This window comes from Camelus bactrianus, chromosome 36 (assembly GCF_048773025.1).
Source record: "Camelus bactrianus isolate YW-2024 breed Bactrian camel chromosome 36, ASM4877302v1, whole genome shotgun sequence".
In the NCBI taxonomy this organism is placed as follows: domain Eukaryota; kingdom Metazoa; phylum Chordata; class Mammalia; order Artiodactyla; family Camelidae; genus Camelus; species Camelus bactrianus.
In genome coordinates this window covers 8,581,194-8,597,807 of record NC_133574.1, presented here as the reverse complement: position 1 = coordinate 8,597,807, position 16,614 = coordinate 8,581,194, and the positions used below count along the sequence as shown (strand labels likewise).

Below are 16,614 nucleotides of genomic sequence, written 5' to 3'. Positions count from 1 at the left end.
TGCTCCAACATCAGAGATTACTCTTTAAAGCACTAACGATGCATAGTCCTTGACATAATATGTTTGTGCTGCACACACACCCCCCACAACTGTAAACACATACCCAGGTATGGGAAATAACTTGAATAATCATACTTGTAAAACAATGAATGAAACAATAGCAGAGAGATAGTCAGTGATGTGTTTATTGCTGTGGAAAAATAAAGCTCAGGTTGGGTGAAGTGAAGGAGGATTGTGTCATCAGGGTGAGTTTCAGTTTGTTACTGAATTCAAGCCCATACTACTTGCTGTATGACAAACCAATAGATTGAGAGATGAGTTGTTGGGTCATGGAATAGTGGCTTTATTTGGAAATTCAGCAGATTGAGAAGATAGTGGACTAGTATCCCAAAGAACCATCTTATCAAACTTGTACTAAAAAAGGGGTGGATATGGCTGGTTGTTGCAGACTTCTTGGTGCTGGAATCCTTTGTTCTTCCAGCTGTCCTGGTAGGTCCAGTCACAATCTTCCTATGAACCTCCAGTAAGACAAATGTTTGCAACTTATTTCTATATGAATGGAAAAGTATTATACCTTTAAAGACCAGAGCCTTGAAAATGGGCTATCCTCTGTATTTCAGGGTATAGGCAACAGTCTTTTACAAAAGGTGTGGACAGCATGACTAAGCACAGGGAACAGAGCACAAAAGTTAGAGCTAAAGGAATAGATTCAATATGAAATAGGATTTGTTCTCCTCTGTTACAAGTTCACTTAAGAAATGCATGTTTATTTCTCCAGAGTAAATGTGGATCCACGCTGGAAATCAGGTTATGTTAGCCGAGCAGTGATAAATGGCTCACTATTTTCAGTGAAGCTGGCTGGTTCAAATATTGGAGGAAATACGGAGGAAATTTCAGCAAATTGACCCTGTTGATTGAGACACAATCATGTATTCATCAAAGATGTCTTTGTTTTTTATTTAGTTTCTCCAGCTTTTCTTGTTAGTGCTTTACATACATAAAGAGTGCTAGCTACAGACGGCAACTAAAGGTGAGAGTCAGTCAGCAGAAGCTCATTAATGGGATGCTACAGTTAAAATGGGGATCTTAGAGGTATTTGTTTTTCCAATTTAGTTATCATTCTGGTAAAGAAAATGAGTTGTAGAAAAAGCAAGAACTTTTCCCCAAGCCCAGAGGATGAGAACAGGCTTTTTGTTTTCTAAGCCTGTGTTTCATCTCTTTGAGATTCTGTACATACCTTCCCTGTCTCCCCATTCCAACCAGATGAGGCTGTTTTCACTGTTTTGGAGAACTTACATCAGGATGCCTTAGCTCAGATCCTTGCCACTGTTTCTGTATACTTTCATTCATACAAACTACTTGTATCGAGTGCTCACAGTTCTAAACACCATAAAACAGCCTTAGGTACTTCACAGTAGACTCTCATTCTTTAAAGAAAATGAAAAAAGGGAAAAAGGGCAAGGAGGAAATTGTCATGCTGAGTATGATCATCCTGAAATCTGAGTTTAATAAGATTTCTTTGTCCTAGATATTTCAGAAAATCATCTGATTATGAAGAATTAGAACAATAATAATAATAATGATAAATCATAACATACTTCTGTAAAATGTTTTATTCTCTCATCTGTTCCTTAAAGAAAAAAAAAGACCCTGTGAAGTTGTTATTGTTTTCACTGTGCAGAATGGAAAATTTAAGATCATCCACCTTGAATTTCTACTTCTACTTAGCATTAGCCTCCCATAAAACCCTCCTGCTCCACAGTTTTTTCATTGGACTTTTTACTTCTGCATTTCTCAATGTATAAATCAGGGGATTTAACATGGGGGTGATAATGGCGTAAAACACAGCCACCATCTTATCCTCTGAAAAGGTAGTATCAGGGCACATATACATGAAAGTACAGGGACCAAAAAAGATGATGACCACAGCGATGTGGGAGCCACAGGTAGAGAGAGCTTTGTGCCTGCCTTCAGCTGACTGGTTTCTCAGGGACACCAGGATGACAGTAAAGGAGATTAACAAGATGACAAAGCTCCCCAGAGTGATGGTATCACTATTGGCTGTCACAGCAACAGCAACCACATATGTGTCTGTGCAGGCAAGTTTCAGCAGAGGGTGAACATCGCAAAAGTAGTGATCAATCTCATTGGGTCCACAAAAGGGTAGTTGAACTACCAGAGCCACTTGGATAATGGAGTGTACGAACCCACCTATCCAGCTCCCCAGTAACATTTTATTGCATCTGTCCCGGTCCATGATGGTCATATAGTGTAAAGGTTTACAGATAGCCACATAACGATCATTGGCCATCACAGTAAGGATGAAGATCTCAGTGCAACCAAAGACATGTCCCCCAAAGAGTTGCAACATGCACCCCACGTAGGAGATAATTTTGCTCTTGGCTAATAGGTCAACGATCATCTTTGGAGTTGTGACTGAAGAATAACAAATGTCCACAAAAGACAAGTAGTTGAGAAAGAAATACATAGGAGAATTGAAAAGATGTCCCACATAAACTGTCAATATGACGAGGAGGTTTCCCAGAAGAATGACAGTCTAGAAGAAAGAAAACACCATGAAACAAACTTCTTCAACCTCTGGGTTCTGAGAAAGAACCCAGAAAACAAATTCAGTTACATTGCTTATTTTTTCCATGGAATTAGTCTGGCAGGCAAAGTTCCCAAAAGGCACTTAAATTACCTGGAAAAAAAAAAAACATAAGAAGGACCAACAATATTTATTTCTAACTCAAAACAAATGAATAATTGGAATAGTTAAAAATAGATAAATGTGTACTTACTACTAATTGGCATGTATACCTAAAGAAATTGAAATGCACAAATTCTGATCATCTTATTTCAATATGATAGTCCATTCATTTACATCGAAGTCCAGAGAAACAAAACAAATCCTTTAAGTCACACATCTAACCAAGAGTTTCACCTCCCTCATCTTCCATGAAGGTTCTTTCATCTGTTTCTAACAAATTGCTTTCTTCTAATCTGTCCAAGGCATGTAACCTAAATTTGAATCACCTTTTGAATTTGGGGATATGGTAACATTTATATTTTGAAAATGTTCATCTTATTTTTGACATGGAAATGAAAACATAAGCCCACATTTCCCTTCTGAATATTGCCATGAGCACTCAGGTAGTTAAGATTGGGTGACATTGCAGGTCTTCCTTCTTATTAAACTCTGATCTTTGTGTACATGAATTTTCAGTCCCCTATTTAATGTCAATCTCTCACATTCAAGAGTATTGTGTTGTAATTTGACACAACATTGTAAAATGACTATTAATAAAAAAAATGTTAAAAAATAAAAGAGTGGTGTGTTGTAGTAAAAAGAGAACCAAGATGATACAAATCTGATTCTGAGATGTTGGTGCTGTAACTCTAAGATAAATCATTTAGTTTCATGGAGCGTCTGTTATCCCATTTGCAAAATGAGAAAGTCTTAATTTCACTCTCATCTGTAATATTGACCGTTATTTCTATTATGAAATTAAATCAGTTCTTTCATCTTGGAAAAGCCATGAAACCCTGAAAAGGAGGCAGAGGCAAAAGAAGATAAAGTGACAGAAGAAACTGCTGGAGACACATCAAACCTTGTTTGATTTCAAAGGAAAGGAAGGGAGATCTCACCTTAAACTCAGTGTTTGAGGATTCCCGAGGATTTGCTTTGTCTTGGTAATTTAAATATTTGTCTGTTAGCTAAAATAAATGAATAAATAAAAAGACAACGGAAAAAATGATTCTGCACTTAACCTCACCACCACTTCATATTCAAATTTAATGGGTGACTCTTCAGTGGAGGAAATTCAGACACTCTAGTGAGGTCACTGAAATGAATGTGTGGAGAGGGGACTGCAGAATAGTTTTGATTAAAGGGGCTCACAAGTTATTCTTCAAATCAAGCCAAAGATGTAAATGACTCCTTTAGTTCTAGGGTTGCATAGGATGGCACGGTGTCTTCGGTATTATCAGGAATTCTGTCCGCCTAAGGACACATCCCCCAGCGATCTCTCACGTTCAGAGCTTACAGTTCCTAATGGGCTCTGTGCTCTCAGCCGCCCTTTGCAGCGATGTGGTGCCTGGCATTCCCAGCTTTTGGGAAACTAGATCTGCGTATTAGACTTGTTGGAATGATCGTTACCGGTGTGCCTTCTCTTATACAGTACAAAATAATGATAATGCTGCTGGTGGATGTAACCGGTGTTCCAGGTTCTTGTTGCGTCCTAGAAAGAATTCTGAGACAAGATGTAGTAAAAAAAAAAACACAGTGAGAATTTGTTAAGGGAAGAGATAATTTATCAAGGGGAGAGTGGGCAGGCTCAGGTGAGTGGCTTCCCCGAGTTTTGTTGGCAAGTTGGTTGCATAGAATGTAAAAATGAATGGGCAGAATATGCCCCCTTCATTAGGAAGGAAAGGGCCGAGGTCATATTCCCTGATTTTCATCCCAACTTCACTTTACTGAAGAGACGAGGGATTTTTGTCCTTATTTAGTCTGGATTGGAAGTGTCATGGCTTCGGTGCATGATGATACTTCTAATCTGCAAGGCTTATTTTATTGAAATGAGGGCATAATGAGCAAAAGGTCACATTCAGACACTGGAGATTCCTACCTTTTCCTACCTTTCTTCATTGGCCTCTGGGCCACTTATCACCCTCAAAGGTGTGACCACTTATTAACCTAGAGGTTCCTGCTTTTCTTTCTCTTCCCAGGGACCCCTGGTGCTTACATGATGTGTGGTTTCCAGCATTTGGCCTGTGGCCCTTTTTTCTGTCCAATTTCTGCCTTTTGGTCTGTGTTCCCCTTTCTCTGCTCATATCTAGCTATCTGCCTGTTCTAACAACAATAATAATAATGGTGCTAATAGCAGTGGCAATAATAATAATTCAAATTCACACTCAAATACATCTCCCTGCTTTTACATGCTCATCCTCCTTTGGCTTTGGATCAAAAGCAAAAAACAAAACTATTCTCCACTGAGAGAACCCTTCAATTTAAGAGAGCTCAAGACATAGCAGTTTTTGACAACGGTGAATTATGTTACCAGGTTCGCATCCAGGAGAAACTGAGCATTTAAACACAAGCCTGGCAATTGCACCTCCAACGTCTATACATTAAGATTCGAGAGGAACACTTCTTTTTCCCTGAATTAAGACGTGTCTCAAAGAATTCCTTCCTCCATTTCCTGAACATTTCAAACATGGTAACATCTCACTTTCTTTTAAAATTATTGGCATTTTCGTACTCATAATCCTAAGTGTCCTATCTCATCATCTTGTATGAATGCACTTCATCAACTTAAACCTTTTATTCTCTCCTTATTTCTTAGTATCTTGCAATTATGTTACAAGCATTCAAAATATATAAATTTGATTAAATTACCCTTTCCACAAAACTTTAATATTAGTTTTAGAAGAATAAAAACTCACCAGTATTGTCCACGACCCTAGTTTTGCTTTCTTTTCCTACCTCTCCTGAGATAATTTGGGTGCAACTGTCCAAAATAAAGTTAAGAGTGATGCCTTAAGAATCTCTTTGTAAATAATTAATTTCAGAGTGTCATTGCCCCTAAAAACTCAAAAGTTAGTAGAAGTCATATCTTGTTCCTGGTCTGTCTCTCACCAAGTGAAATCTGCCATTTCATAGTGCCTTTGGCAACAAATACTGTTTTCTATTCTTCTTATGAGGTCATTTTAAAGAGAATGCTACAAAATGTCAAGGACCCTGGGGGAAGCCTTTCCCCCAAAGTCTCCCTCCATAATCAGGGCCACTTCAGAGAATTAAAAATGAGCTTTAATTTCTAGATGTCTTTTCAACTTGTTAAAAAAAATAAAAAAACTTTAACTTGCTATATTTAAAAACCAATTAATCTTTGCATTTAGAACCATAGCACTAATCCAAAGCATTGCAGCAAACAGAGATATGTAATTGTCTTATCATTGTTTTTCTTGTTTATTGGAATAATGTGCATATATATTTACATGTATTTAATATAAATTACTTGATATTTAATATAACATATGAATTAAAATTATTTTTGAAGGTATTTTTTTATTTTGAATTGTCCTACTCTTTTGAAATTCCTTTTGATTGGAAAATAGTGGATTCAACAGTACTATTGGGGTTCACTGTTTTTATTTTTAATTGAATCTCTGCAGATTTCTGGAGAAACTGATGGGAAAAAGTTCACTTTCAACCTATACCTGGAATGGATCATAGTGCAGAATTTCATTCTTTTACTGTTTGACTTCAAACCATTAAGGTTGACTTTTGACAATTAATATTTTTTCTTATTCCTTTCCTAATTCTACCCTTTCCTTTCCCCTCATTCTTGCTTTACTTTCTATCTACTTCCTACTTTCATCTCACCTCCTTCTTCCTTTTTAGTACAATGTCCAAAAAGGAAAATAATATTACTGTTTCATACTTTCTGAGGGCACTTATGAGTTGCCTACTACAGTTGATTTCTTGATCTCGCTAGACCTTTTAATAGAGGCTATATGTTTATTTTCCAAACAATTTGTAAATAGCTAGGAAAGGCAACAATATATTCATTAACACCCCTTTCCCACTGGCCAAAACTCACCTCACAGTGGGCCAATTTCTCTGCAGTCTCTGACCATGTCACTGGACATTTCCTGCAGTTGTAGGAAAGGACAGAGTCCAAACAGCACCAGGGGCATTCAGAGCAGGAGGGAGTTTGATGCGAAAACACTGAGCATATTTAGGCTCCGATCATGTCATGCAGTAGCTACCACCTCTGAAGCAACAAGGAATCTCTGAGGAGGATTCCAGAAGTGTCCACATAGGTGTGAGCCCAAGGTCCTGTCAGGTCATGACCATAAGAGACATGAAGATGGAGAATAGTTTCCAAAGGTCTTTTCACCTGTGGTCTCTCAATGTCATGGGTGAAGTGAAGGCCACTGCTAGGGAATCTCTGGCTACAAGCAAGGCAAGTCCAGGAAAATGGGTGATGCAAAGATGAAGTCCAGTACAGTTAACCCTTGTATCATGTATATCTGTTTATATTTTCTAATGATACAGGATCTTGTGGGAGAGTAAATTACATAACCTTTTTCTATGAAAGGAGAGAGATCAGAAGTACAAGACAAACTTCTTTAAGAAGGTGGTCAAACAGAAACAGACTCACAGACATAGAATACAAACTTGTAGTTGCCAGGGGGGAGGTGGGAAGAGAAAGACTGAGAGTTCAAGATTGGTAGATATTGACAGGTATATATAGAATAGATAAACAAGTTTATACTGTGTAGCACAGGAAATATATATAAGATCTTGTGATAGTTTACAGGGAAAAAGAACATGAAAATGAATATATATATATTCATGTATAACTGAAAAATTATGTTGTGCACCAGAAATTGACACAACATTGTAAACCGATTATAGCTCAATTTAAAAAAAAAAAAAACAGAAAAAGTAAGGTGTTCATTTCTAATTACTTCAGGGGACTTACGTGGGGTGAGAAAATCAAGCCGTGTTCCCCACTGCGGCAGCTGTTCTCAGAGCTGTAACTGATAGTCATCATCTTACTCCTCCAACCACTTCAGCTTGATCTCTCTCACACTCAGCTATTAGCTCTCTGTTTCTTAACTTTGCAAGTGATAATTTGCTTCATCCAAAAGTGACTCAACTCTCTCTTGCTTGGTCCATGCCAGCAGATTCTGCTGAAAATTGTATCCAGTCCCCACACATCAATCCTCCATGATTTAGAGTAGCACCCCAACATACAGGCTGTTATCTCCAAATTTAAACACCCATGAAATTCTCTGTCTCTTTCCTAGGGGTAAGAGGTTGGATAGAATACATTTGTTTAAATTTAAATTAAATTAAATTTTTATTTATTGAAGAACAGTCAATTACAGTGGAACACATTTCTTTTTTATGGAGGAAGACTCTATCTCTCAGACCACAGTTCTCCTCAGAAATCTATGTATGTCCCGTGAAACTTTCGTGTTTATCTTCCACTTTCTGCCTTGTGTATGTAAGGTATCTATTGCTATGTGTTGGCAAACATCACTAAGCCAAAACATTAGTTGCTTAAAACCACAGAATTTAATCAAAAATTAGTAGTTTCAAATTACAAAACCAAAACTTATAGGCTTAAAGTAAAAACCCTTTATTCGATTATGGTTCTGCAGTTTGGGTTGGATTCAGCTGGGTGGTTCTTCTATTGGTTTTACCTGGCCACGCTCTGATAGTTTGGATGGAGCAGATGCCTCCAAGACAGCCTCATTCACTGGCAATTATCTTAGGTACCTGAGTTATCTCTCTGTTCTCCAGCAGCATGTATTGAGCTCCATAAGCCCAGGGTTGTTTCAGGACAGTGGTTGTTTTACAAAAGCTAAGTCTTTCGGGCCTCTCAAGGCAAGCTTCAGGATTTGCATATCACCTTTACCACATTCTACTCCTGTGGTTAAAATGTTAAATGTGATATTGCTACCGAACCTTTCAATCAGGCTCTGAGTGTCCTCCTGCCCCTGTTGTTCAAGGCAGTAGACTGAGACTGGGTTCAGTTAAGAAGCAAAGAAAAGCTTTAGTCTTTGCTTAAAGGAAAGAGGAGTGAGCCGGTATTCTAGCGCATAAGCGCTGCAGGACGGACAGGCTGAGGGCGGGGTTCTTGTCGGCGGGGCGGGCAGGGGGCGGAGCCATCGCAGGGCCTCTGCAGCTGCGCAGTTCGAGGCTCCAGACCGCATGGCCCGGCGCAGCATCTCTGCACACGGCCCGCGGCGCCATCTTGAATTGCAGCGTCATGCTCGGCGCTTCTGGGCACTGCCCGCCGGGCTGAGGAGCCGGGGCAGCAGTTTCACACCAGGAGCCCTGCTCTGAGGTGCCGGGTGGAGACCTCTGCATGCAACACCGCAGGAACAAGTGAAACCAGACATGGCACAAAGGAAAAGAAAGAGGTTAGACTTTATTTTATTACCCAGATTCTATTTTTGCTTCCCGGGAATTGTTAATGGGCCGTTACTGGGCTTTGCCGATGACAGATCCCTCCTTTGTCCTGCTCCTCATTCTTGTGGGGTGTTAGGGTCGGGATGGGGCACAGGTTCATCTCCTGTGACTGCTTCCTGGTGATTTGGGGCATCATCATGACCCCAGGCGGTGGAGGGGAACTCCCCCCATCTGCCTATGATATATGGTTGGTCGTCACCAGACTTCAGCCTAATTGTTCGTGTTAACTGAGCAGCCCGTGTTTGTCTAAGCTTCAGGAGGCAAAGGACACCGGGCACTTTCAGATGCACGGGGACGTGAAAGCATCTAGGCCTTCTGCCTGTAGGCGAGTGTGTCCTGTCGTTGCGGCTCACTGCCGGGGCCTGACCCTCCCTGGTCACACTTTTGTTGTTTTTCAGAAGAGAAGCTTCCTGTGAGAGAGAGGGTCACACGCGTAGTCACGGGGTCTGCTGCCCCAGGTTGTCTCTCTGGAGGTTGGTGCTCAGGGGCCGTCCTCACTCCATTGTGATGTCCTCATGGAGTGACCCCTTGCAGCTTCAGGCAGAATGGGTGGCTAGGATGCCCTAGTGGAGTTTGTTCCACTTAAGAGTGAGCTGATTCTGCAGGCTTGTCTTCCAGGTGTTTAGGTGCCCCCAGTCTCCTGGCTGGAGGGGGTGCAGGGCCAGGTTATTTGCGCAGCACTAGCTCATCATATCCTGTGAGGGCTTTTCTGGTTTCTCCTGCCTGGAGAGCAAACTTGAGTTGTGTCATTTCAAGGGGCTTAAGGTGTCTCTTCTTTACAGGCTTGGGGAATGGGTCTACTATATATGATTTCAAATGCCTTTAATTTTAACTTATTCCTTGGGGCTAACCACACGCACAGTCAGGCAATTGGAAGACACAATCCAATTTCCTTGGTTTTGCTGACGTAGCTTGGCTAAGGCTAGTTTCAAGGCCTGATTGGTTCTGTCTATTTTCCAGGGTGAATGGCATCTCTAGGCTGAGAGCAAGATCTAGTTTATGCCTAGGGTACCGGTTATCCCTTCATCACTTGAGGCACACATGCTGGACCATTATCACTTTGTATGGATCCCAGGAGCCCAAGCCTGAGGATTATTTCTTATAGTAACACCTGAGCGACTTCAGCTGTCATTTCAGTTATTTATTTATTTTTTTTTTGGAGGGCGATGCTTCTATCTATCCAGAAAATGAGTCTATTAGCACCAAGACACCAAGAGATACCTGACATTGCTCAGTACTAGCATGACAGTAAAGTCAATCTGACAATCTTCTCCACGATGTGTCCCCCTGGTCTGAATGGGCCTTATCTGGGGAGGACTCTTGGGGGTCTGGTGCTGGGGTTGTGTATTGTGCAGGTAGGGCATGTCTCAATTATCTGACTGATTATGCTTTTCATGCCAAGGTTTACCATGATCTCAGCTAACCAATTATATTGGACTTGGGATCAGAATGCCATCTACATACTGGAGAGGGGTTCCCAACTCCACATGTAGATATTTGAGGTCTTTAGCTAAAGTTTGCCCTAAAATTGTGGGGAAATTTTTGCAGTCTTGGGGTAGAACTGGCCAGCAGTGTTATTTTTGTGCATGTTCAGGTTCTGACACTCTAAAACAAACATTTCTTGTGACTCTGAGGCTAACAGAATACAGAAGGAGGTATCTTTTAAATCTAATGCAGAATACAGGTCCATGTGGACTGTAGAGAGGCCAGCAGGGTATAGGGATTAGGGACTACTGGATGTATATACTCTGTGGCTTCAGTGACTGTCCTGAGGTCTTGTCCCAGTCAGTATTCCCCATTGGGTTTCTTTATGGGGACAGTGGTGATATTACACACTGATTGTCGTGATCTACTAAGGTCCTGGCCAATTAGGTCTTGCATCACAGGGACAATGCCCCACAAATTCTTCCCTATGGAGAGGGTACTGTTTTCTATTGGGCCATGTATGTCCAGTTTTAGGCATGCTATCACTGGACTGGCTCCCACAGCTCAGTCTACTCATCTCTGGGCCCAAACCTTGAGGTTTACTCCAAGGAAGTTTTTCCTCAACCATTAATATTATCATCTTGTGCCCTTCATCTAAGGGGATGCCAGTCTCCAGTTTGTTTCTTATTAGGAGGATAGTAGCCCCCAATTTATATAAGACATCTCTTCCTAGCAGGGGTATAGGGCATTCTGGGGCATGCAGGAAGAAGTGGGTGGGTGGGCGGGCAAGTGTTCATCCAACTTATGTTCTAATGGCTCTATGAATGCCTGTTCTTGGGCCTTCCCTAATACCCCTATGATTTTACAACTCTTGTGACTGACTTTGCCAGATCTGGTGCTCAGAACTGGCTAAGTGGCACTGATGTTGACTAAATTTGACAGGCTTTTCCCTATGTCCAATGTTAGCCGGTGCTCCTGAGGGGGCAACTGGAGTGCCAGCTCAGGACTCCTCTGGCTCTCTCATTCTTTTATTTGTTTGGAATTTCTGCCTTCAAGGATAGTGGATGGGATCTGCTATTTCTTTCCCTTTTTGGGAGCGGTAAGGGCATCATCTCAGTGTCCTTCTTGTTTACGTATGGCACACTGATTGGGTCCTGGTTTTCTTGCCTTAGTAGCCCTCAGTGGGGTCTGGAGTTGAGAGTCTCCATGGATGGTTAGTCCAGATTCCTGTGCTGCCCTGTTGACATTGGAGGGCAACAGCCAGTGTGGGCTTGAAGAAGGGCTACAGACCAATTGCTAGAGACTCTGAAACTTAATATAGTAAAGTTAATATATTTTGCATTGAAGTTTCCATTGGGGATCCTTCCTAAGTGAGATTATAGTAGTCCATAGTTACATGCTATAATCCATCTTTTTTTTTTTTGCATGAATCAGACCAATTAATTAAATAGCATTATTATGGGAAATTTGAATCCTTCATATCTTTTATGATTGCTTTTATCTTTGAAATTCCTTTTAAAATGATTTGCTTCTGATTTTCTATTTTATCCGTGATATAGGGGCGCTTATTGGAAAGTAATCAACATGAAGTTTTTTCCAGGTGCTAAGTATCCATATATTCCAATGATATATTTGAAGAATAGGGAAATAATTACAGGATATATTCATTGACACATCAAACCTTCTCTGAGGCAGACTTGCACCAAAATTTAATTTACAACGTGGCCTTTATAAGCTTTTACTTTAATTGGAAGATTGTAATAGTATTTTAGGTCTTCTTGTAACAGTGATGGATCAGATATTATATCCAGTATTTCTCAAGAAGTTTGAGTAGTCCCCTTTTCCCAACACATAGTTCCTCAGGCAGATTGATTCCTTGTCAGTCTCTCCTCTCTCCCAGGAAACTTATCTGCCTCCAGGAATTTGTTATAACACACAAGCTTGTCCAGACTCCAAGGATATGCCTGCCAAAGGCTATTGCCAAAGTGCTGAACCCCAAGTTCCCACTCAAAACTCAGAGTGTCCTTACCAGAATTAAGCTCTTCCTAGCACTCAGATCTAACACTTTCAAGGTTCATTTCTCCAAAATGTTCTCCCAGCTCACACAAGTTCATATTTGTGTAGTCCTGCAAATACTTTTGGGATGCAGGTTATTTCCTTTCACATTCAGAGCTTCCTTTGCATTATGCTGATCTTTGAGTCATTTATTGGTCTGGAGATAATGAAGATTATGCCATCTAATTTTGAAAAGCAAACATCAATCTTTTGAGGATCCTGTTTCAGGTGAATTTCTTGTGTATTCTCCAGTCAAAGGGACACTATTATTTTGGAGCATGGGTAAGGGAATGACTCTCTCAGCCCAAAGGCTCAGAGAAGTGGAAGGTTCAAGATCTCAGGTTTTTACACCCTGAGGCACCTCAGTCAATGGGACTCCAGCAGCATGTAGGACATTTGTTCCCACTGGGCACCACTGTGCTCTGCACTTGGCTGCTGAAGCAGATGTCCATGGTGTTGCTCACAGGCCACTATTTCCAGATTAGAAACAAGTGGCCTTTTCTCATGCTACATGCTATTTGTTTCCCAATAATAAAATTTCTGAATCTTTCTGTATGAATTGTATAAATTAAATTATATAGCATAATGTTGATTATTTGAAATCTTAATCATGATAATTAGGAATTAAAAGTCACTCATGTATTGATTTTAATAGAATCAATTTGTGGGAAGGAAATTTTTATGATAGCTTCTATATGGTCTTTTATTCTGTAGAAATGATCACTAGATTTAGCATTTGTTTATTTTTAACAGCTTTATTGGTATATAATTTACATACTATGTAATTCACTCATTTAAAGTATAATATTTAATGGTGTTTTAGTATACATCAACATTATTTAATTTTGCAACATTATTGTCACCCCCAAAAGAAAGTCCCTACCCATTAGCAGTCACTCATTTTTCCTTTACACCACCATCACCAGCAACCTTAACCAAACAATCTATATAGATTTTCTTTTCTGGACATTTTGTGTAAAAGGAATCACCTACTTTTTCCACTTAGCATAATGTTCCTAAAGTTTCATCCCTGTTGTGTTAAGAATCAGTACTTCTTTCCTTTTTATCACAAGTAAGATTTCATTGTATGGATATGACATTTATCCGTTCATCGGTTGATTGATGTATGGATTGTTTCTCCATTTTGGCTATTATGAACAATGTTGCTATGAACATTGATGTGCAGGTATTTTTGTGAATATATACTTTCCTTTCTCTTGGGTAAATATCTCTTGGGTAAAGTGGACATGCAGGGTCATTGGTCATTATATTTTTATCCATTTGAGAAGCTGCCAAACCTTTTTCCAAAGTGACTGCATCATTTTACATTACCCCCAGCAATATAGAAAACTCCACTTTCTTTACATCTTCACCAACACTTATGATTGTCTGTAATTTTTTATTCTAGACATCCTAGTGGGTACAAGGTAGTATCTCATTATGGCTTACATTTACATTTCCTAATGAGTAAAGATGTTGACATCTTTTAATGTAGTTTTGGCCATTTGTATGTATTCTGTGGACATATATTTATTCATATATTTTGCCAAATTTTTGATCAGGTTATCATCTTTTTATTATTAAGTGGTAGGAATTCTTTATATAGTCTGGAGACAAATTCCTTATTAGGTATATGATTTGCAGTTATTTTCTCCAAAACTGTGGGATGGCTTTTTACTTTGTTGATAGCACAAATTTCAGCACAAATTTTTTCATTTTGATGAAGTCCAGTGTAACTATTAAAAGTTGTTATCATGTACCAATTTAAACATAGCTATACATATTTTATTCATGGGAATGAAATTCTTAATGACACTTGCTGTTCTGTTTTTTTTTTTTTTTCCTATAGAAATGATCACTAGATTTGATAAACATTTTTATTGGGACTTAGAGATAGTAATTTTATTTTGTATTACTTTTTCTGGGATAGATTTTACATACAATGTAATACAGAGATTTTAAGCATATGATTGATATTTATATTCATCAATATTGATAAATTCATATATTCATGTAACCATCAACAAATTCAAGATCCAGAATACTTTCACTAACCCTGAAAGTTCTGCCATCCCAATATTCAGTCAATCCCCCAAGATGCAACCACAGCTCTTGTGTGTGTCACTGTTCAGTTTTGCCTGTTCTAGAACTGCATACAAATTGAATCACAGCACTTACTAATTTGTATAGTCTGTTTCTGAGAGTAATCATGTTGATGTGTTATCATTAGTCCACTACTTTTCTTTGCTGAAGATTATCCTATTATATCTAGTCTGACAACTTCTGTCTTTTAATGTCATGTATTTTCATTTAATGCAATTGTTAAAATTTTTGGATTTAAAATCATCTTATTGCAGTTTACATTTTCTTTGTCCCCTTTATGACTTATTTTCTTTCTTTCCTGTGTTCTTTTAAGCTGAGTAGATGATTTTTGTTTAGTATTAAATTTTATCTTCTCTATTGACATTTTTTAAAACTTTATATTTTTAGAGCAGTTTTAGGTTCACAGCAAAATTTAACAGAAGATATAGAGGTATCCCATGTACCCCCTGTCCCACTCATGCATTGCCTTCTCCATTGATAATGTCCCACAGGAGTGGTACATTTGTTCAATTGATAAAGCTACCCTGGCACTTCATTATCACTGGAAGTCCAGAGTTTACATTAGAGTTCACTCTTGGAGTCGTATGTCATACAGATACAGACAAATATATAATGGCATGCATCCACCATTGCAGTACCACACAGATAGTTTCATGGTTCTAGAAGTCCTTTGTTCTCCACCTATTGATTCTTCCTTCCACTTTAACTCTTGGCAAAAACTGAACTTTCTGCTGTCTCCATAGTTTTGTCGTTTGCAGAATGTTACATAATTGCAATCATACCGTATGTAACCTTTTCAGATTGGCTTCTTTGACTTAATAACATGCGTCTAAGTTTTCATCATGTTTTTTTATGGCTTGATAGCTCATTTCTTTTTAGCACTGAATAATATTCATATGGATATACCAGTTTATCTATTCACCCACTAAAGGATATCTTGATTATTTCTAAGTTTCAGAAATTAAGAATAAAGCTGTTATAAATGTGAGTGCAGATTTTTATGTGGACATAAGATTTCAACTTCTTTTGGTAAATACCAAGAAGTGTGACTGCTGAATGGAGTTTATAATTCATATTCATCATATAAATATTAGTGTTTCAAAGCATAAGATCCTCCTCTATTTCATTATTTGTTTTAATCTATCAATATGTTAATATTCATCAACGTCAACTGCTTACAGTCTCTACTTCTGGACCATATCAATATATCACCCTTAATTTGGGCCATCAGTTTTACAGTTACAATAAATCAACATTGAAACAAAATACTAACATTTGTATAATTCAAGAGAAAATATATACCTCCTAAATTTAGAAGGAGTCAAATTAGAAACATACATTTTTCCAAAGGAATATCATTATAAGTATAAACTCAGTAGTCAAAGCCTTCCTATGGTCAAAGAAGTTCTTCAAAGGTGGACTTTTATCTCCATATTCTGTAGCTGTTAGAAGGATCTCAGTAAACACATGGTAGGAATTCAAAGTATAACACCAAGAAATGAAAGGGAGACTATCTAGATTTTATACTATTCTTACTATTCTTTATAACATTACAATTCTGTATTATTTGAATCTAGTGCTTTCTGCTGAGTCAGGAAGAGCCACCAAGTTGAAGGTCTATGATGAGGCAGATGTGACTAAAATATTTAATAAAACCATTTAAAAGAGGGAAAGTCTGCCAGGCTGTGGATATGAGCATTTAAATGTATAACTATACACAGAGGAGACCAGAAGTTAGAATGAAGGAGGGCATGGAAAATATTAAATAAATAGCAATGTAATATTAGGCAGGCAACAGAGGCAGAAACAAAGCAGTGGAAAACATCTGTGGCAATGGACCTTGTATACATGTTTACAGCTGGTGCTGTCTCATCTTGTACATAACACTGACTGAACACTAATCAGTGTATGTGTTTACTATGCTTATTTTCCTGAATTAAACTAATGCTAATGCCCTATGACAGGATTACATTAATGCCACAATAAGAGATAATATTCTCTAGGGGCTTCTTCTAGATCAATCTAAACTATGAAGCTTCCAT

At 38.7% G+C, this 16,614-nt stretch overlaps 1 protein-coding gene across 1 annotated transcript; it reads right to left on the bottom strand.

Annotated features, from left to right (window-relative positions):
• Positions 1 to 1,720: 1,720 nt before the first annotated feature.
• Positions 1,721 to 2,662, bottom strand: LOC141576169 (olfactory receptor 4S2-like). The gene is given in 1 exon segment (XM_074358650.1): positions 1,721 to 2,662. A coding segment is annotated over 1 exon segment (936 nt). The 5' UTR covers positions 2,657 to 2,662.
• Positions 2,663 to 16,614: the final 13,952 nt, after the last annotated feature.